Raw genomic sequence first — 22,940 nt, 5'->3', positions numbered from 1 at the left:
GCTCTCACTGCTCGCCCTCATTGTAGCCTTGGGAATCCCTGGCAGCATGAAGAAGAGATGGCTTCTAGGTTGGCTTTGTGTTCAGTCACCATGAGCAAATAGATAATCTGATTGAATATTTTTTAAGCTTCTGCAGAACTTTTAAGAATATTACTAAGTTTGTTGGTTATAAGATCAGTCAGAAAAATCAATTTATGTCTTAATATTACTAGTCAATTATTTATTGAAATTAAAGATGTCAAAAATTCATAAACCATGTGAAATTACAGAAAATTCTGACAAAAGATAATAAAAGATCTACATATATCCTGCAAATCCAGGGAACTGGGAAACACCTAAATCAGCAGCAAACAGTCACATGTCCAAGACTCAGACTCCAAATTCATATGGAAATGGGCAAAAGGCCCACAATGATCAAAACGATCTTCTGTATTTCTGTAACTACTTAGATACAAGACTTGACTGTAAAGCCATAGTCCTGAGAAGCTAGTGTGGCCTCCTCAAAGAAGAGTAAAGCACACCTGCATATGGAGAACACGGTCAGTGTCCAACAAAGGCTCAGAAGCAAGCTGGTGGAGAACGGAGTCTTTTCAATAGTTGGACATCCCTGTGCTGAGGAGTGAGCCATATTAAAAAATTACATCAGTGGATCCTAGGACCCTCTGACCTCACCGCATTCACCTCTTTCTGCCCCTCTTGGGCTCCCCTCCCCTCCCCGCCCTCTCTCCACATCGTCATGGCCGGCCTCCACTTCTCTACTCTCTCCCTCTCTCTGCCTCCACCCTCTCTCATCCTCTGCCCTGAATAAACTCTATACAAAAGAAAAAAAATGGATCTGAGACCAACCGTAAAAGTCAATACTATAAAACTTCTGATGCATAAGAGGAAAGTATCAGCCGCTGAAGCTGAGGGTTTTTTTTTTCATGCAAAACCACAAAGTAACTTAATGAATGGTCTTTATCAAGATGAAAGTATCTTCTCTCTGCAGACGACATTAATGTGATCAGACATACCACAGGTTAGAAAAGTAGTTTCAAGTCATTCTTCTGCATGGTACAGAACCCTTTCAAATTGTCAAGCATGTGTATTTAAGGTGAGAGGACAGCCTGCAGCATCAGTTCTCTGTCATGTCCCCTAACCCTAAAGCCGGGGCTCAGGTACCTGTCCAGCAGCTCTGTTCTGAGTTCTCACTTGTCATACATGCTTGTATCATGACATTTAGAGTGGCTCTCTTGGAAGCTGGGAGCTGGCATTGAGACTGTTACAGTCTTCAGTCTCTCAGGGACTGTGTCACAGGAGCAGGCCTCCACACCAAGCTCTCTTCTAATAGTTTGAAGCTGAAAGTAGTCCAAGTGGATATTCAGAGGTGACTATGTGAGCTTTTCCATACATGCTGACCAGCGCCTTAAAAACAAAGCAGCTGAGCGCACGCCTGTAATCCTAGCACTCTGGGAGGCAGAGACAGGAGAATTTCCAAGTTCGAGGCCAGCCTGGTCTACAGAGTGAGTTCCAGGACAGCCAGGGCTATATAGAGAAACCCTGTCTTGAAAAAAAAATCCAAACAAAAACAAACAAAGCAGTGCCACTTGACAGCCGCCAGTAATGCAGTGGTGTACTCTGTGGCTCCGTGTGTTTCAAACTGCAGGTATGGGCTTGTCAGGGTAGGCAGATCAGCTATTGGGGCAGCTGAAGAAAGGGCAGAATTTACACAGGACACAAACATGCAAGGGCTAGATTCTGCCTCAGTGGTGATGGCCTCACATCCTCACAGTACACATGTGCCTAGGTTTTTGGGTTCTGAGCTATAAGTCATGTCATGGCATCTCATAGCCCCTTGATTCAGATTTTGACAGTGACCTATACTGTTTGCACCTTGATTTTCAGTCAGAAAGTGGGCTTGCTATTCTTCATTAAGACTGCTTCAAGGTGACCTAACACTGCCCTGGAACTGACTCTAGGCTAAAGCCAGAGGCGGTGATATACAGTTGAATATGAGCACAGTACTGCCCCTGAGGATTCACAGAGAATGGATTCATGGTTATGGAAGAAAATGTCCTTTTTCTTAGCAACATTTTGGGGCAGGGTGTACATGTGTGCAGAGGTCAGAAGTCAATGTTAGGTTGAGGTTAGAGTGGTTAGTATTCCCTATGCTGTTATATAATATGTATTCTTTGTCCCTCTACCCCCTAAGGGCTTGTTCACTCCCCATCTTGTGGGGTCTTTCTGGGTTCCTGACACTCCAAATTAAACACACAACCATAAAAACTTGAAGCTAAGATCCAAGTGTGAGAAAGGACATGCCTGCTTGGTTTAACCACAAGTTTCCCAAGTTGTGGTTATCATCTGTCTCTCTGCTAATTAACAAGAATAAGGGAGGGAGGCAGTTAATTAAGGACTGGGGTAAGCTGGGTTCCAGCTAATTGAGAGTTTTTTCATAGACAGAATTAATGTGCAATTCAGGCAGACCTTCCAAATTACAGTTAATAAAGTTTTATTTATAGCACCACTGGGGGACATCAAGGGCATAATGTCAAGGAATGTGGGAAAACACTGAGTTGGTATTGATGGGATAATTCAAAGTCGGGCATACAAGTAGGCATACCCTGTGTGCACATGGGCAATCCACAGGAAGGGCTTCCATGGACAAAGACAGTGGGGAAGGAGGTGGGATTTTTTTTTTTCTTCAGCCCCTACGACTTGTCTATCCTTTGCAGTTTCTCAGTGTCTACTGTTTCCTCTGCAAACTGATTTTTCTCTGAGTAAATCTGATCAGGTATCTAACCTCCCTTGCTCCTCTTCACATCTACAGAGCTCAGCAGAAAGAGAGTTCTATGGCAGCCTCTTCCCAGTGGGTCAGGCACTGTGGAGCATCCACACAGTTCTGCTGGCCCCTGTGGGCTGCTCTGGGAGGAATGCAGACTGGCTCCCCCTCATCCCACTCTTCTGTCCAGTCACCAGCCTGCTAGGCTTTGCTTGGGGGACGGCTCTAGGTTTACAGAAACCTGAGGTGACAGTGGACTTTGTTCCCATAAGCCACACCCCAGTTTCCTCTGTCTGAGGCACCCTACTGGGCACCAGTGAGACCTGTATTGGTGCCTAACTGCACCATCCCAGTGACCATCTCACCTCAGGCTCTCTGTCCACTCCCTACGTGAGGAACACCCCAGGCTGGGGCTTCAACTCCTACAAATGAACCCCACATTTCTCCCACAACCCTCTGTACCTCTGATGACATGGCAGCATGAGGAGGGCCCGTTGGCTCTGCACACCTTCTGTTGTTGGGTTGCTCTGCATGTTTCTCTCAGGACTCAGCTAGGTAGTAACAGGCTTGGAATGAAAGGCAGGTGAGTGCCCTTCTCATGGTGCCTCACTGTTTGCTGCTGTTTGTATTAGCAGGTTTCTTCCTTCAAAGTCGTGACTTCCCAGCCCCAGCTGTTACTGCGAACACTGCTTCCTCTCTTCTACACCTGTGCTCTGTTCAGGGCCCAGATGTGGGTGTGGTCGCTGGTTTTATTATTTACTCAGACTTTGTGTTAGCTATTTTGTTGTCATTGTATCTTACTCTGCTTTTGTGGTTAAATCCCAGGGCCAGCAGAGACTTAGGGAGACAAAGTTTACTTTGGTTCATAGTTCCAGAGAGGAGTGGGAGGTGTGGCAGGGGAGCCAGAACCAGAGGCTCTGATCACATCTACCATAAACACGGATCAAACACAGCGGACCAGAACTGGGCAAGGCTGCAAGCTCAGAGCCCACCCCAGTGACATATTTCCTCCTGCTCCAGGGTTCCCCTTTCTGAAGCTTCTGTGACCTCCCCAACAGCACCGTCAGCCAGGGACCAAGTGCTAAAGGACATTTTTAATTCAAACTGCCAGGCTTTTATTAAGTCTCTGTATTTGAAATGATTTCAGTTTTTATACATCTGTGTTTTTCTAGTCTCTCTTCTCTGAGGAAGACATGTTCCCGGAAGCTGTCTTTCAGATGAAGGCAGTCTCCTCACTCTGACTGGGCAGAGTCTCCCTCCCTGTCACCGAGAGTCATAGCTGGTGAGCAGGAGTCAGGAACATGCTCACAGGAAAAAAAACTTACAAATATTTTCCTATCTCCCTGCCACCTCATTCATATAATTTCATGCTTCAAAGATCTATTATGACTAGAGTATAGGTTATAGTCTGTAGAAAACCAGTGAAGGGAAGGGAAGTGTTAGGGATATGTGTTGTAGAAACCTTTGTTTTGTGCAAGCCAGTCAGCAAATCTGTGTGCTGTGTAAATGGGTTCTGGGTGCTGTCTCACTCTCTGGTAAAATAGAATACCATAGGAAGGTATTTTCAGCGATGGCTGTGTATGTTTTTACATGGTGATGTTTCTCCCCAGTGCAGGTAAATATCATGAGCAGCATACATCACCATTCCGCATGTGGTCAGGGTGTGCTGCCTCAGAGGTTATAACAACTTGTGACATGGAGTACTTGTCCTGTGAGTGTAGCCAAGAAGATAGGAAGTACAGATGGCCAGCCCCACACTGTGCCATCAGCCAGGCTATGCAGAAAGGAGAGCTTTCTGGCCTGGACTGGAAGGCGGAGCCTGGGAGACTCAGCGCTCCTCCCCATGGGAGAGGCTGAGTAGCAGCAAACAAAGCCACTGCAGTCAGAGGTGGAGCGGGGACTGGGACAGCAGCTGGAATCCCCAGTGGTCAAGGAAGAGGAGGACAGGATAGATGTCCTTGAAAGGATGCAGTTGTCACCTCTGACCAAAAACTGGGAATAATTGTGAAGGCTGGTAAGATGGCTCAGTGCTTCCTGGACAAGCCTGCAGCCCAAGTTTAATCCCTGACACCCACATAAACGTGGGGCAAGAGAACCAACTCTACAGAGTTGACCTCTGACCTCCACAGGCATGCCATGCATGTGTGCTCACACGTACATCATAATGCACACAATAACAACAGCGACGACATCCTAGGCATATCTTTAATCCCAGCACTCAGTAGATAGGTGGCAAATTCTGAGTTTGAGACCAGCCTGCTCGACTTAGTTAGTTCCAGGCCAGCCAGGGCTGCAGAGCAAGATTCTGTCTTAGAAGAAGGATTGTGATCTCAGGGCCACCAACCTTGCTCTGTGGGGCCCTCAGAGACCAGGTTAGGCCTACATAACTGAAGTCATTCAAGGCATTGAACTGAGTTCTAGGAAGCAAGTGACTTTCAGCCCCAATTCTGTGTGTGGTAGGGTAAGTTTATGTCTAGAAAACCCAAAGGTTCTATTAATATCAATAGAAGGACTTAGTGAGATAGAAGCCTTAATACAGAAGCTGGAGTAACAACAGCTAGAAGATTAGACGGGAAGAGCAGCCTGTGTGTGGTAGGGTCATAAATCCAGGAATAATCTACCGTGAGATGGGGAAAGCCGCCACAAACAATACCTTAAACCATTCCTGAGAGACACACAGTCACCTTCAGCAGATAAGAACACACCCTGCTCTCTTGCAGTAGGATTCTGTGTCATAAAAATGTCAGTGTTCTCCCAGCTAATTTATAACTTTAATATAATCCTAGTAAAATTACCAACAGGTTTTTTTTTTCTGGAACTAGACACAATCTAAGCTTCATGTGGAGAAATAAGAGGCAGGGAGCCCTGGCTAGGAAGAAGAGTGGGAGAGAGCCTGTCCTAGACCACAGCTAACCATGCAGCTGCAGGGCCGTGCCAGGCTTCTAGTTCAGTGGGCAAGCAGTCAGACTGGAAGCAGCAGCTCCCTGAGAAGTTGATGCGGGCTGACCCACCTTTGCTGCTGTTACAGAGGACCTAAGTTCAGTTCCTAGAACTCTCATGACAGATGATAGCCATCTCACTCTCTCTCTCTCTCACACACGCGCACACGCACACGGTGCCCAGATCTGGATAATAGTAGGTTGCTGTTTCTCCTAAGTGCACAGTGAGGTTGGTTAGGTCCACAGTGCTAAGGGCACCTGCAGGGATGTTCTCAGGAACTGTAAAAAGAGCAAGGAGCCCTCCATAAGAAAAACAAGGGTGTGAGATCATATCATTGCCGTATACCCTATAGATACACGTGGGACAGCAAGAGACAGGCCAGCTCTGCTGCTAGCAGCCTGAGGAAGGAGTCCTGTCGGCGACCTCCACTCAGGTAAAGCCGGTCCTTGACTTAGCCGCAGAAAAGAGATTGTGGGTGAGCCAGTGTGAAACAGAGTCGGGCCTTATTCAGAACACGTTTTTAACATGTGTTTAAACACTAGTTTAATAGGAAGAAAAGTACCTAGGAAATTAGTAAGACCTGTGTCTCAGCAGTGGCCAAGCCACAGCTCAAAGAGTTGCTAAGAAACCTTCTTTTCTTTGTGTCATTTTGGTAAGTGGGACAATGCATGCCCCAGATCCTGGCCAGGGTTGTAATCTGACAAGATAAAACCATTCAGATCTCAGGGTTGCACAAGACGGGTATGATGGAGCTTTCGTTGTAGTAGGTTCCCATGAGGCTCCTAGAAGACTCTGAGAAGTCCATTTAGTGCTTGACCTCTGGCAGGCTCTGCTGCCATTTGAATATCCACACTGATATCTCTGTAGCAACAGTATTGTCCTGTGTTGGCAACCTGTGTAGCACATGCTGGGAACCATGCAGAGTTCTTGAGCTCCGCTGGCAGGGGCTTCACCAGCATCCATTTCCCTTCCCATAGCTACATACTTTTCCTTGTCTTTTTATTGTGCATCTTGTAACAAAAATCTTGCCAGGCAGTGGTGGTGCACGCCTGTAATCCCAGCACTTGGGAGGCAGAGGCAGGTGGATTCCTTAGTTCGAGGCCAGCCTGGTCTACAAAGTGAGTTCAGGACAGCCAGGGCTACACAGAGAAACCCTGTCTCTGAAAGAGAGAGACAGAGACAGAGAGAGAAGAAAAGAGAAGAGAAGAGAAAAAAGAAAAGGAAAAAAAAGAAAAATCTTTGACACTGGATGGTGGTGGCACACGCCTTTAATCCCAGCACTTGGGAGGCAGAGGCAGGCAGATTTCTGAGTTCGAGGCCAGCCTGGTCTACAGAGTGAGTTCCAGGACAGTCAGGGCTACACAGAGAAACCCTGTCTCAGGAAAAAAAGAAAAGAAAAAGAAAAAGAAAAATCTTAGAGAAAAAACAAAAAGCAAGACTCCAGTGTCCTGGCATGGTAGTGCCTTTGGTTTAGGAAAGTTGGTAAGAGTGTAAATTCACATTTATTTATACATCTATAGCAAAAACACATGTGAGAAACAAAACTGAGCACACAGTGGCGGGAACTCTGCTTGGTTTATCTTTCCATAGAATTTTGTTTTTTTAACCTTAATGGTACCATGGATTTTATGATGTGGGTGGGAGGGGGAAAGGCAAGTCTAAAAGTTGGAAGAAGGACACACGGGTGCCTTTCACAACCACTGCAGGGTCACCTTACACTGTGGGCATTGAATAGTATAGCACACAGGATTTTCAGCATTTAAAGTAATGAACCCCATTTGGAAAGTGACAGTGCACACCACCATCACTGGGCCGCTGGGAAAGCAGACATGTCAGGTTTCAGCTGTGGGACTGCACAGCTCAGGCCTCTTGCTAGGTATTGTACTGCATCCTGAAGAACAGTGAACCCCCTGTCGTGCTCCACTTCCAGGGGCGGACAATGTTATGCTCAGGTATACAGCTTTCTCATCTGGAAACTTCTTCCCTATCAAATGTCATTCCTGCTTCTTGTGAAAAGGAAGAAACTGAGTCATGGCTGAGCCACTGCCAACTCCCTGCAGTGAGTGCTCCGCTCACCCTGAAGGCACAGGCACGGCCTTCATAGATAGAATCTCATGGGTGGCCTTATGCTGCCCCACACCTCCCCTGTCAAGCATGGATTTCACTTCTTAATACTTTTTGGTCTTCTGAAGTAAAGTCAGGCCAGGATCCCCTTCTCTTGAACGTTCTGGACTTGTTCCTTGGTGGTGCTGTTTGCAGCTGCAGCTATACAGTCAGTATTGCAGCTGTGCTGTCAGACTTGCAGCTGCTTCACCTCTGGTCTCTCTCATCTTCCTTTCCTACATCAGGTCAAGTCCTGAGACACAGACTTATGGGAGTCGGAGTGGGTTTCATTATAATAGAAGCAGCCCACCAAGAAAAACCTCATTTTTTCTGCCCCGCCTTTCCCTTCCTTCTTTCTCTAGCCTTAATATGTCATCATTGTTCCTGGTCTGGGGAAAGCACTGCTTAGCAAGATCTTGACTTTAACAGTGTGGCCATGTTTGGTGCCCCCGCCTCTTCACAGAGCCTGTATTTCCATAGTGACCTGTCACTGGCTTCCCTTCTCTGCTGGGCTGTAGTAGCCTTGCCTTCTTTCCAACTCACTGAGGCTGCTGGCCTAGAACTCAGAGAAAGCAGGTCAAGGGAATTCGCAAGTGGAGCTACTGGTGAGAGCCACTCTCCATGCAGCAGAAACCAGTGTACACTGGCACCTGTGGTCACTGGCAGTAAAAGCAGACATGTGAGGAACAGCCATGACTGTCGCCTGCAGTAGCCTGACAGGCTTATCAAAACAGAAATCTTTTTAATATATGCCTCATAATCACCAGACTCCGTTTTTGAAGGCTTATTAAAGTGATCATTTCAGATCTTCTGACTTGGGAGGCTCACACTCAGAATTAGAAGGATATGAATTAATGACAGTTTATTACTCTCAGATGAGCTGCGCTTAAGGAGTTTCCTGTAAACGTGTGGGCTTTGATTTGACTTGTCAGAGCTCTGATTTGGAAACAAAGAAAGGAATCTTTTCTCCTGAGCTATATTGGAGAAATATCTTCCACTGCTGCAGACATGGGCAGTCTGCAGCCCTGGGGGCCAGGCCTGCATGGCAGGTGGAGACTTCCAGCTTGTTTGTTAGCTGCCACCACTAAAGCAGGGAAATGGGTAAAGTGTGTGGCTTGGTGAGCAGAAACTGGGGTCAAAGTCTGCAGTCTGAGCCAGCCTTCTCCATCTTGTCTAAATTACACCTTTCAGAGCCCGGCCAGTGTCCACCTGACAAACTAGCTCATCACCCTCACCTTGCCGCCATGAGTTCTTCTACACCCCTGAAACAAGGAAGGTCATGCAGAGTGTTCACACTGAGAACCCAACAGAGGCTATGTGGAGGCCACCTGCCTCTGAGAAGGGCCCAGGACCTGTACCACTCAGGAAAGTCAGGCGGTCCTAAAGCAGGGTGTGACATTCCTTTCTTAGCCTCAGTGTTTAAGTCCCAGTCTGGGTTCCTTGAGAGTCTCTGAGCCTAGAGCAGAGCTTTTGGGAGCTGGTGAGAGGGTGGCAGGCACATTACCCTGGGTGCTGGTCCCAGATGGCCTTAGCATCTCTCGCCACAGTACCTTCATTTGTGAGTCACATGACTCCACTGCTTCACCTTTGTGTCACTCAAGCAGAGAACGGAGGCCATGCCCCTCACAGCTGCCATGGTGGCCACACCTCAAGCTGTGAGCAGCCTCTTTCACCTTCCAGCTGGGCTGAGGCCTCAGTCTCAGCCTCCTCGCTTACCTTAGAGCTTTCGCACCATCAGTCCCAATGTGAAGTCGGCTCCGGTCTGGCTCACGAGGTATCTGGACTCACCTTCTTCCTGAATGGTTCTACCTGAGTGCCCTGCCCATCTACCTGTGCACCCCACCTCTTCAGGGAGTGAGTAGGCAGTAAGCACCCCTGCCTTTCCGTGCCTTCCTTTTCTCGTGTCTCTGCGACTCACAGCCTCTGCGCCTAGCCAGGGCATCGCCTACATCTGTTGCTTTCTTTACTGCTGTGATGATGTACTTGCAAAAGTCTGTCTGCACTCAGGTTCCCGGGCACAGTTCATGGTGGCGTGTCAGCTGGATCCCGAGGCTGAGTGAGAAGCAGAGGAAGAGGAAAGGGCTGCTCTACTCAGTCCTTCTGTGATCTAAGACCCCAGTCGACAAGATGACGCCATGTTAGGGAAGGGTCTTCCTACCCCAGTTAGCCCAACTTCTAACTCCCTTGAAGATCTGCCACATGGTAGTCTCCTATAATTCCAGCTCCCGTCAAATTAGCAATCACAATCGAACGTGTTGCTGACAGCTGACCGTGGGCGTGGGTCAGGTTGCAGTGTCCCTCACTCTTGGCTTCTGCTGCCTCTTCAGCTCCTCCTAGCACCCAGTCACCTGGCTCTTCCCACTGGTGCCACATTCCAGTACTGGCCTGTTTGCCTTCCATCCCTTCTTCTTCCCATCCTTCCCTCTCTGTCTCTCCTCGGCCACTCTGCTTTATTACCATCCAGAGAGCATGCGCCATCCCCACCCTGCAGCTCCCTGCGGCTTCTCAGGTTGCACCACTGCACAGCACAACTGTCACCCCACTGTTTTCCGTCGCCATTGATGACACAGCTTGACTATCTCTATCGCTAGAACAGAGCCCGTGTTCTGCATAGGCAGGGTCCCTGGTGTGTGGCACATGGCATGGGGGGCCACACAGGTAGAATGTATTCCCAGGAAGGGGTCAACTGAGTTAGAAGGGCTGCATCTCTGGTGGCTTCTTTAGCCCTTAAATTACACCTTGAGGCCTAGCGCTCTATTTTTGCTTAGGAGGGCAGGTCTCTAGGAGGCCTCTGTTATGATATTCATCATAATGGCTTGAATCCAGACAAAATCCCCAAGAGCTTCATCAGGTACCCACACCGCAGAAACAGGAATGCTGTCAGGTAACCTCGTGTGGAAGGCAACTGGGTGGGGGTGAGGGGCCTGAGAAGCAGCAGGAAACACGAGGAAGGGGGGAGAGAGGGCTCTGAGGAAGGACGTCTCAGAGGAAGAGAAGAGGCTGAGGTCGGAGGGTCCTGAGAAGAAACGGGGAGTCTGAGGGGGAAAAAAAGAGATCTCAGCAGGGCTGGAGAGACGGCTCAGCAGTTAAGAGCACCGACTGCTCTTCCAGAGGTCCTGAGTTCAAATCCCAGCAACTACATGGTGGCTCACACCCATCTGTACTGGGATCTGGCGCCCTCTTCTGGTGTGTCTGAAGACAGCTACAGTGAACTCACATAAATAAAATGCATCTTTTTTTTTTTTAAGTCTCAGCAAAAAATGGAGACCCTAAAAGACACCAAGAGCATGAGATAATAGGGACTTAAGAAAAAGTTGGGGGTATAAGAAGGGAAAGATCTGAGAGCAGGGCAGGACCCAGTAGTGTTACTCAACTTTGGAGCCACAACCTGTGCCCTGCGTCAGGTCCAGCCACCCATCCTCAGAAAGCCAATGGCACCTGCCTTAATTGCAGCAGTCAGGAGGCAGAGGCAGACAGATCTGAGTTTGAGACCAGCGTGATCTACACAGTTCCAGGATAGCCAAGGCTACACAGAGAAACCCTGTCTCAATCCCCAGCCCACCCCACCCCACCCCACACAAAGTCAAATTACAAGTAGAGAGCAGAAATAGATTTATTAAGTGTGGCCACATTGAGAGGAGGGACACAAAGAATCCTTCCGAGACACACACACACACACAGACACACACACCCCACTCCATCTTCAGGGACCAGAAGTGAGATTAAAGTGAACAGAAGGCAAGGGCTATGCACCTCAAAGCCATCCAGTAAGCTGGGGTCTGGGGTCCCACCCCCTTCTGGCCCGCCAGTATCTGGCTTGGCCTGTCCAATCTGTGAACTCTGGACACAGGCAGCCCCTCTGGCCGGCCAGTGCCTTTTCCTTCCTGCAGCATGAGATTCCCAGGAAAAGTCCTGCCTTGATGAGTCCATTGTTTCAACTGTCCGATTGAGAGACACAAGTTTCGCTTTAGAATAACTGCATTTCTGTATCTAAAGAGTTGGCTCCGTGGTTAAGAGCACTTGCTCTTGCAGAGAACCCAGGTTCAATTCCCAGTATCCACATGGTGGCTATAACTCCAATCCCAGGGCATCCAATGCCCTCTTCTGACTACCTCAGGCACCAAGCACATATGCTATACATACATACATACGTACATACGTACATACATACATACATACATACATACAAACAAACAAACAAAATACTCATACATAGAAATAATAAAATAAATTTACACTATCAGAATATCTTCCCTTCTGCCAGGCTGGGAGCCCGAGAGGAAGGCCAGCAGGCTGAGCACAGACAGGGCAAGGCCACAGTCCTAGCCTCGCCGCCAGCCCTCGTATCCAGGGCTGCTTTCTAGAGAAAGGGTGTGCTCTTAAGAGTTGCAGATTTCCAGCCTTTTCTCCATGGGCACGAACTAGAGCTTTTTCCCAAGTGAAAACTGGCCTTGTAAGAAAAGATGCACAGTAATGACATATTCCCGGCGTGTTGGCATGAGAAGCCATGACACAGCCCCCTGGTTCCTGCACTAACAACCTCTCTTTTGTCTCCTTTCCCTCCAGTCATGCCAGGCTGACCTCGTGAAGGACAACGGCCACAAGTACTTCCTGTCCGTCTTGGCAGACCCATACATGCCAGTAAGCACAGAGCACACTTCTCTCTCCCCCAGCATGGCATTGTCTCCAGGGCACACCAGGGGTTGCCGTTCCTCACTGAGGGGCAGGTAGCGAGGTCTCTACAGAGCTATACATGGGTAGCCACTTGCTGCCCACACTGCACACTGCTCTGTTTCCTCCTGCCCTGCCTGAGAATCTGGTCTTCCTATGCGAGCGGCGAGCTGCCATTGCACATCTCTGCCTAGCCGTGGCATCACATTACCTAAAGCCTGCACCCTGGGCAGACGATGGATGAATGAATCCTTGTGTGTATACAGTATGGTGCTTGTGGGACCTGAAGGCCCCTTAACAGACAAGATGCTGACAGATTTTACTGAAGGAAGAAGGAGATGGAAAGTTTGAATTTCATACATGCTAAACTGTTTTTAAAAGTTAGCATGACTATAGAGTATATGGTAGTTTTCTCATAATGTCATGTCACTGGTCTCTTCAGTTCCTCCCGCCTCCTTTCCCTCCCCCCAGTTTTGCGCAGAGTAGTGTACACAGAGCACCCCCTCGGTCGGTCTCTCTCTCTCTCTCTCTCTCTCTCTCTCCCATGGCTCACATTGCCAGAATGTTCAGGTACAGACACATACTGTGCTCTGAGGTGGCGCCTGTAAAAGGAACTTTTATATGTAAATTCTTCTCTGGCTGATTTTGTGTGTGTGTTTTAAATGAAATGATAGGATTTTTAAAAAGGAAGGAAGGAACAAAGCTGCCAGCCAAGTTGTAAGCAGGACTGGTGTGTGATGGGTGAGCGGTGCTTGTGTGCTTTACCTAAGAGGTATATACACTGTCATAGGCAGCGTAGGCTTGAAGTTTATCCACAGTTTGGAAAAAAGCCTTTGCCTTCCCTTCAGAGGAAGGAAGAATACAACTAAAGGAATCGAAAGTTCTAAGCTGGCTGATCTGGCCTGGCAGCCACACCCTTTACTCAGATCTGAGAGGAGGAAACCATCACATGCCAGAGAAGGGGAAGACCCCCACGGGTTCTGGTGGGCAGTGGTCCTTGCCACTACAGTGACCTCAGAACAGCATGCGTGTCACAGACTCTGCATGGGATATAAGGCCATGAACAGGCAGCACTACCAAGAGAGACATCACACCAGGGCCTGCAGGGTCTGCCTGTCCTTCCTCGTTAATGAGGACTCTCGAGCTTGTCTTCTGAGACGCTGACCAACTGTGAGCTCTGCAGAGAAAGCAGTGGCTACTAAAGGAACAGAGGCCTCGGCCAGCAGCGAAAACCAAAAAAATTCTGTGAAAACCACATCTGACCTCAAGTCTGCGGTCCTGAAGGTGCAGATACAAAGCTTTCCTGTAGAGTTCCTACCCTAGAACCAGGGAGCACCCCAGAAGGAAGGATGCCACTGCATCGGTGCACAAGAGAACTAGCATCCCTACAGAAGAGCCAAAGGGACTCCAGGAACAGTCTCTGAGACACACGCATCCGAACATTGTAGATGGCTGGATAAGGCAGTGTGGTTTAATCATGCCTGTTAACCACTATGTCTGCTTCAGAAACAGCTTTCTGCCTGCTGTAAGAAAATAAAATCTGGGGACTGGAGAGATGGCTCAGCAGTTAAGAGCACTGACTGCTCTTCTGAAGGTCCTGAGTTCAAATCCCAGCAACCACAGTGTGGCTCACAAACATCTGTAGTGAGTTCTGACGCCCTCTTCTGGAGTGTCTGAAGACAGCTACAGTGTGCTTATATATAATAATAATAAATAAATCTTTTAAAAAATGAAAAAGAAAATAAAATCTGCCTTTTAACCTCTACTTAAAAATGACAGTTGTTTTAAATAGACAGACTTTGTAGGGAGAGGGAGAACAAGCTAGAGTGTAAGAAATGTCCCTCCCACATTTAAAACTCGGGAGGTGACGCCTCACAGGGCACACACAGCCAGGAAGAGAATCCATGCAGGCTCCACATGAGCACGGATGAAGTCGTCACTGTCACTGAAATCATTTCAGCACTCAAAGGGAGGCAGTAGAGAGACATCATCGGACAGGTGGCAGCCGGAACTTCCAGAACTGAAGGGAAAACATGCACAATGAGCCCTGGAACAATTAAAACTTAATTCATAGACATAGCATAATCAAAGTAACAATTATCCAAAGCATAAAGAAAATCTCCAAAGCTACCAGAAGACAGGAAAGGCGGACAGCAGCAGCAATGATGGGCCATCACGGTGAGGGAAACAGGACTTCCTGACAGAGCCCCTGCTCAGTTACACTGCTTCTCAGAAAGTAAAGTGCAGATATTTTATGACAAAAAGTAATGTCTTGGCACTTCTGCTGTGCTGAAGATGGTGGCCTGCACTCTGTTGCAGTCAGCTCAGGAGATGTCAAGTCCCAGGGGACATGATGAAGCTATAACGGGCTGTTGGATTTCCATGCAAAGAGTGCTACCTATGTTCCTTTCACTAGCAGTGTGCTTGGCTCGAGGGCACAGGCTTCCTGAGAACTGTGCATAGGGAAAACATTGTTGCTGGACCTGGCAAACCAATTAACACCACCAACCACTTTTTCTGCCATGACCGAGGACAGCAGAGCAACCTCGGCATGCTCTGTGGCGCCCCCAAGGGAGCAGCCAGTCTGCACACAGACCTGTAAGAATGCCTCAGCTCAACAGCAGGGCTGGTACAGGCCGCTGCTCTCCTTACATGGGAGGCCAGTACTGAAGACAAAAGGAACAGGGTGCTCTGGAGAGGTGAGTGTGCTGTGAGGGCGCCCAGCTATGATGCATTCTGTTTTCCAGGCTGAACATAGGACTATGACAGCCTTCATTCTTGCTGTAATTGTCAACAGCTACACAACAGGGCAGGTGAGTATCCCAGCAGCTCCACCCCCTCAGCCCCCCACTTGGATCCTAGGGCAGGGGTGCAGCCCAGGCCAGCTGTGCTCCTCAGGTGGTCTGCAGAGCCTTCAAATCACGGCAGCAGGCGGGGTTACTGGTATTCTCCACAGATGGCCAGCCCTATTAGCTCACCGTTGAGCAAGGCCGCTGTCACCCTCGTCAGGACCCTGCCCCACTTACCTGTGTCCTGTATCTAGGAGGCCTGCCTGCAGGGAAACTTGATCGCCATCTGTCTGGAGCAGCTCAGCGACCCACACCCCCTGCTACGCCAGTGGGTGGCCATTTGCCTGGGAAGGATCTGGCAGAACTTCGACTCTGCAAGGTGGTGTGGGGTGAGAGACAGTGCCCACGAAAAGCTCTATAGCCTCCTCTCCGACCCTATCCCTGAGGTGAGTTGTCCTTGCAGACGTCAGCTTCTGTGGTAGATTGGAGTGGTGATGGGTGCTCAGTACAAGCAGTCCCGCCAGGGTTTTGTCTGTAGAGGTCACGGGGCTAGTGTGCAGAAGCTTGCCCACATTCAAGCATGCCTGCACCAGAGCCCTAGGGTCATGTGCAGACCACGGTTCGCCACTGAACCTCATTTCTCTTTCACTCATGCTGTGCCAACTCTGTATGCACTGGGGTAGCTACAGGCTGCCACAGCCTCTAAGAAGCAAGCTTGAACCATTCTCTACTGTACCTCCTGAGGGCTAGGACCTCACTTACTGGCAGGGGAGCATTGGGGGGAGGGGCATTGCCCTGTGGCATGTTGCCTCCCATACCCTGTGTGTGTCTGACCTGCCCCCTGTTAAGAACACGGATATGTGTGTGGGGGGGGGGGGTCTGTCTGTGTGTCTGTCTGTGTGTCTGTGTTACCAGCATGGATTGTCAGTGGCAGGTCCAGGTACTGCATTCTAGAAGATGAGACAGTGGAGGCTTAGATGATTCCAAATCACTGGAACACTTATCACACAAGTGACAGAATCATCTTTTGAAGCAGGAGACCCAGTTCTAGATTGTTTTGATCTCAGTGGGAATCAGAGACCTGCTATCATTTTCAGGAATGATTACTGTGTTTCTCTTAGTAAGCCAAGGGTTTGAGCAGCCATAGGTAGAAAGTGCAGGCCTGGCTGTAGTTTGCAGGGCAGTTCTGAATTGCCCAGAGTATATATCAAATCAGATTTTGACTAACTCCTTGGGAAATCAGTGCCACATGTCCCCCAGACATGCAGAGGACAGGCACAGGCCCATCCGTCTTGATCTCAGGCTCTTATGGCCTTGGAAAGCCCTGACAAAATTTGGTCTCAACCTCTGTAGTGAATGTAAAAGGCAGACAGAGTATTTCTTGCAGAAAAGCCTAAAATGAACTTGCCAAGAAAACTTTAAAAATGTCCAGAGAGTAAATTCATACAGTAGCAGGAGGTCCTATCCTGTCTCCTTGAGATATGCCAGCCGCAGCGCTTGTCTCATCTACCCGCTTGAGACAGCTACCTGCCCTGCCAAGGGAGCTCCACATCTGGATGTCCCAGCAAAAGGACGGGGCTTGTTGGGAGACATCCCCAGAATGCATAGCTGCTGACGTCCATGCGAAACCTTTGAGCAGACCAGTATTACCGGGTCCAAGCCAGTTTTTGGTTTTGTTTTTGTTTTGAATTTAGAAATGTATTCTGTTTAATCCACAAACTTTATATGACTTTAGTTAAAAAATAAAGTAAGTGAAACCAAGACACTGTCCAGGCCCTTCCAGCCCGCTGAATATAAGAGCTCTGCAGGTGTGGGCACCAGTTGGAAGAGTGAGGAGAGACACGAATGGAGCCACCAAGTTCCATAAAGCAGATGTCTATAACTGGAGGCCCGCCCTGGGCCTGGAAAACCAATCGCCTTTACAGCAGGAGAGAGAAGGGAGAAGGAAACAACACAACACAACCTGAAGGAGAAAACCCAGAGCTCCAGTCAACTTAGGAACTGTCCCACAGGGCAGCCCTGCAGCTCTAGAGCTGGGATCCTGCCACACAGTAGACTCCACAGGCAGCAGAGTGAACACTCACTCCCTCACTCACTCACTCAAACCTCTGTGGTACTTCAGCAGTGGCCTGACTTCTGGGCAAGCTTACAAACCTACACAAGGTTGGAAGCACGATTTACGTGGGTGCTAAGATTCAAGAGAAGGAGGGGAAAAAAGAAAAGGAAAAAAACCCAGCCTCTTGGTTTTAATGTCTGAATTGAAATAATCTATCAAGGTTTGTTTAGTTGTGTTTGTTTGGGGTGTGTGTGTGTATGTATGTGTGTGTGTTCACTTTACATTCCACTAACTGCCCCCCTCTCAGTTCCCCCTCCCACAATCCTTCTTCCCTAGCCTTCCCCTTCTCTTTTTCCTCCTAGACAGTGCCCCACCCCAGGTGTCCCCCCACCCTGGCACATCAAGTCTCTGCAGAGCTAGGTGCATCCTCTCCCACTGAGGCCAAACAAGGCAGTCCAGCTAGGAGAACACATTTCATGTACAGAAAAGAGCTTTTGAGCTAGCCCCTCTGCAGTTATCTGGGACCCATATGAAGACCAAGCTGCACATCTGCTACATCTGTGCAGGGAGACCTGGGTCCTGCCCATGTATGTTCTTTGGTTGGTGGTTCAGACTCTGAGAGCCCAAAGGGTCCAGGTTAGTTGCCCCTGTTGGTCTTCCTGTGGAGTCCCTATCCCCTTTGGGGCCCGCAGTCCTTCCCCTGTTCTTCCATAAGTGTCCTCAGGCTCCATCCACTGTTTGCCTGTGGGTGTCTGCATCCCTCTGAGTCAGCTGCTGGAGAACAGCCGTGCTCGGCTCCTGTCTGCAAGCATAACAGAGTGTCAATAGTGCCAGGGACTGGTGCTTGCCCATGGGATGGGTCTCAAGTTGGGCCATGGGATGGGTCTCAAGTTGGGCAGGTTGCTGGTTGGCCATTCCCTCGGACTCTGCTCCATCACCTCTCCCTGCATTTCTTGTAGACAGGATAAATTTGGGGTTGAAAGTTTTGTGGTTGGGTTGGTGTCCCTACTGCTCCACTGGGGTTCCTGCCTGGCTACAGGAGGTGGCCTCTTCAGGTTCCACATCCCCAGTGCTGTGAGTCTCAGCTAAGGTCACCCCCATTGATTCTTGGGCACCGCCCTTATCCCAGGTCTCTGTCTTGTCCTGGAGATGCCTCCCACCTCCGCACCCCCTTCAGTTGCAGATTTCCATTCTTTCTCACTGCCATCTGGCCATCTCTCCTGTCCTTGCCCACACCTGATCCTGAACCCCCATCCCCTCTCCTCCCAATTTCCTTCCTCCATCTGCCTCTTAGGACGATTTTATTCCCCTTTCTAAGTGAGATTCAAGCCTCCTTCCTGGGCCTTCCTTCTTGTTAGCTTCTTTGGGTCTGTGAAGTATAGCATGGCACCTGTACTTTATGGCCAGTGTCCACTTAGAAGTGAGTACACGCCATGCATGTGCTTGGGGGCCAGGTTACCTCACTCAGGATGATAATCTCACATTCCATCCATTTGCCTGCAAAATTCATGATGTCTTTGTTTTTAATAGCTGAATAGTATTGTGTTGTGTAAATGAATCACATTTTTTTTTATCCATTCTTCAGTTGACGGACATCTAGGTTGCTTACAGTTTCTGACTATTATGAATACAGCTGCTATGAATTAGCAAGTTATAGTTGAGCAAGTGTCTTCATGGGATGTTGGAGCATCTTTTGTTTTTTGTTTTTTTTAACAGAGCTGAGGACCGAACCCAGGGCCTTGCGCTTGCTAGGCAAGCGCTCTACCACTGAGCTAAATCCCCAACCCTGGAGCATCTTTTGGATAGATATATCTGATAATGAATGATATAGCTGAGTCTTGAGAGAACTATTCCCAGTTTTCTGAGAAACTGCCAGTTGATTTCCAGAGTGGTTGTACAAGTTTGCAGTTCCACCAGCAATGGAGGAGTGCTCCCTCACTCCACATCCTCACCTGCTTGTGCTGTTGCCTGAGTTTTTGATCCCAATCATTCTGACCAACATAAGGTGGGATCTCAGTTGTTTTGATTTTCATTTCCTTGATAACTAAGGATGATGAACAATTTTCTTAAGTGCTTCTTAGCCATTTGAGATTCCTCTGTGGAGAATTCTCTGTTTAGCTCTGTATCCCATTCTTAAATTGGGTTATTTGGGTTGTTGGTGTTAAAATTCTTGAGTTCTTTATAAATTTTGGATATTAGCCCTCTGTCTATTAAGGGTTTTATTTTGTTTTCCATGACACTGGTCCCTTTGCTTATCTGGAAGATAGTGGCTTGCTTTCCTCCATCCTCCAGGCCTGGCTCCTCCTAAGACTCACTTGTATGAGCCAAATGCAGGCAAAAGGAAGTTTAGGGAGCAGAGACGTAGAACGGCCGTACCTGGCTCTGCAGCTCACTGCCCATCTCTGGATTGCAAAGGATCTGGAGCCGTGTGTGTGTGTGTGTGTGTGTGTCTGTGTGTGTGTGTGTCTGTGTGTGTGTGTGTGTGTGTGTGTGTGTGTGTGTGTGTGTGTGTGTGTGTGTGTGTGTGACTTGCTCGGTGGCAGTGGCTTCACCTGCCCTCCCTCTCTAAAGCACTTTCTGGAAGACCTCACATCTCTGACTGCTCCACGGCCCTCTGTCCTGTCTGGGTAGTACAGGACTGCTTGTCCATTGTTTCCCTGTGCAGGATGCTCCACGTTGCTCAGAAGAGGAGACACCGGCTCTCCAAGGGCACGTGGCCTTGGCCTAAGCTGAGCTGAGGTCCCCAGGTCCCCTGCCCAGCCCAGTATTGTTTCATTGCCTCTGGAGACACTACCCTTTCTGACCTCCATTTAGCTTCTCTGTCTCTAAATGAGCCCATGCCTTCTCGGTTTGCCACAACCTCCCCTCCATGGCTCAGCCCACCCACCTTCCCCAGCTCAGTTCCAAGCCAGTCCTCCCCAGACACCATTGTCTCCTGCGCCTCTGTATCTGGAAGTTACACTGCACAGGCCAAGTTACACGGGGTCCCTTCTTCACAGCCTGGGCACCCAGAGCTGGGGCTGGCCTGCCTCCACCGTCACTTCTGAACTACTCATACACCCTTTCTGCTCAGCAGTGCCAGTGCAGCGGAGCTCTGGGCCTGGAGCACCATGCAGTAGTGCTTGTGAAATTGAATTGAGTTGAACTTATGTGAACTGAATTTAATTAACTTTCATACAGTCTTGGCAGAAATGCAGATGGCAGATACCTCAGTCATGGGTGACTCTGATTTTCTCTCTCCTGCCTTGCAGGTCCGATGTGCGGCTGTGTTTGCCCTTGGCACCTTTGTGGGAAACTCTGCTGAGAGGACAGACCACTCTACCACCATCGACCACAATGTGGCCATGATGCTGGCTCAGCTGATCAATGATGGCAGCCCCATGGTCCGGAAGGTATGTGGGTGCCAGCTCAGTAGCTGAAGTAGGGGCCCATGGCTGTCCCTGTGTGCCTGGAGCTGAGCTAGCACCGAGACGCTCGTGTCCCACGGGTGTGCACTATCTGGTCTTAAATGTCTGCCCAGCTCTTTTCACGGTGTCTTCGTTGCTCATCTGTTCACTTGAGGGTGCTGAGCTGACTGGCTCTGCTACAGCTTTTACACAGCAGCCATCTCCTGGACACAGGCACAAGGCACTAAAGGGTCTCTAAAGGACAGTGACAGTCTGTCCAGTGTGTCCCCTTATGCCACCTTCCACTCGCCAACAGCCAAGTCTCATTTCTCTGCTCCCTAAGGTTCACACCTCCATAAAAAGATGGCTCCATGTGACCTTGATTCCCTACCCCCAGGCTCCAAGCCCAAAGGGCCTTTGAGGGAAATGCTTGGATTTCCTGGTGGTTTCCTGGTGGTCCTGAACCTGCTCTTAGAGCAGAGGCTATACATGAGATGGACAGTCCAAACTGTCCAAACTGTCCACAGGTGATTCCGGGTGCATGTGCTGCCACTGAGAGCCACTGGGCTTCCTTCTCAGCATTTCTTTTAAGTGAGTTATTTCTTTCTATTTTATGTGCATTGGCATTCACATTGCCTGCGTGTATGCCTGTGTGAGGGTATTGGATCACCTGGAACTGGAGTTACAGACAGTTATGAGCTGCCACGTGGATGCTAGAAACTGAGCCCTGGTCCTCTAGAAGAGCAGTCAATGCTCTTAAGCATTGAGCCATCTCCCCAGCCCCCTCCTCAGCATTTCTGAGTGGTAGTGTGGGCTCCCTTTGATGGTGGACCCTTGGGAGATTGGGTGGAGCTTTGGATTGTCCTGAAGAACAGCTCAATGTCTAACTTGAGAGTGGCATGCTTCACCAGTCTCAAATGTTGGGTATATTCCTCTCCTGGCCTTCTGAACTTACCCTAGTCCCCCATGCCTCATCTTGTAAGATCTGTAAAGTGTGTAATGAGAGGCCAGACATGATGGCACACACCTCTGATCCCAGCACTGGGGCAGCAGATCTCTATGAATAGAGGTCAACATTGTCTACATAGGGAGTTCCAGGCCAGACAAGGCTACACAGTAAGACCCTGTGCAAAAAAGAGAAAAAAGCCTGCTGAAAACTTTTCTGTCCCATCACTGGTTCTCTGCTCCTGTGCTTTTGATGAACAGCATTCTTGGGCTGCTTCCTTCCCCTGCAGTTTCTCCCCATCGCTTCTCCTGAGTGGACACAGCTCATATAAGCAAGGTCAGCATTTTCATTAATCTTCTCTTAAGATTCTTTACCAAGTGTAGAAAACCTCCTCCTCCTTTCCAAAAATTGTTTAGAATAGAAAGGATGGTAACTGAAGTGTTGGAGACCTGGTATCAGGAGAAGTGTGGTTCTGACAACCACAGGAGTGTGTCCTGAGGTCCCCACTGTCCTCACTGCAACCCTGTGCCTATGCCTGTGCCTGCTTGTGACCTCGGTGGCCCTTTGAGGAGCTTAGTCCTTGATTCTGAAAGGTTCCAGTGTGCTACACTTCATTGTCTAGGCTGCATGGCCAAGACAGGGGTGCATGCGGAGCCGTCTCCTAGAGGCACAGCTCTGTGTCAGCTTATGGAAGGGTGTCAGGAGTCAGCAAAGGTTCCGTGTGTTTATCCAGTCCCGAGCTCCACAAGCAAGCTCTGCCTGTCCTGGGCTCTGAGTAGAGAGGTTGGTGTCAGCCCATCCTCTGTGTAGTCTAGCTGAACAAGAGGGTGACTGGGAATCCTATGGATAGCTGAGTCGCAAGGGGAAGGCACTCAAAGTAGAACCCAAGCTGTAGAACCCTAAGAATGAACTGTTGTTGTAGGTCTGTAGGAACTAAGCCCTTTTGGAGAAGGCATGCTCGGACACACAGGGCCTAGGGACCAACTGTCACCACTCCCAGCCTCATCCTCTTGCTGCCACCCCACCCTGCCAGACTACTGGGCTACAGGCTGTGCATGGCATGATCCCGGTGACCCCCAGACCTTTGAACGAGTTCCTCCCTGTATTTTGCTGGTCACCTTGCTGTGCACTTTTGATTGCCTGGGTACAAGGCTCCCTTGGTGGCTTAGTTCCCACAAGTCAGGGAATACTCGTAGGCCATGTAGATGAGCTGACATGGTGAACTGTGAGGAGGGGGGTGGAGAAGAGTTCTGGTTAGGTGTTGGGGAGGCTTTGGTGAGCGGAATAA

The 22,940-nt window shown here is 49.1% G+C and overlaps 1 protein-coding gene across 1 annotated transcript in view; it reads left to right on the top strand.

Moving 5' to 3' along the window:
• The window catches only part of Rptor (regulatory associated protein of MTOR complex 1), a 291,246-nt gene that overhangs the window by 222,636 nt on the left and 45,670 nt on the right, over window positions 1-22,940 (top strand). The window contains exons 14-17 of the mRNA XM_052197679.1: window positions 12,371-12,445; window positions 15,223-15,288; window positions 15,519-15,710; window positions 20,572-20,712. Of these exons, the coding sequence (XP_052053639.1) occupies window positions 12,371-12,445; window positions 15,223-15,288; window positions 15,519-15,710; window positions 20,572-20,712 (474 nt within the window). The remainder of the gene's footprint in view (window positions 1-12,370; window positions 12,446-15,222; window positions 15,289-15,518; window positions 15,711-20,571; window positions 20,713-22,940) is intronic.

This window comes from Apodemus sylvaticus, chromosome 10, assembly GCF_947179515.1.
Source record: "Apodemus sylvaticus chromosome 10, mApoSyl1.1, whole genome shotgun sequence".
In the NCBI taxonomy this organism is placed as follows: Eukaryota; Metazoa; Chordata; class Mammalia; order Rodentia; family Muridae; genus Apodemus; species Apodemus sylvaticus.
This window is presented reverse-complemented; position numbering and strand designations above follow the sequence as displayed.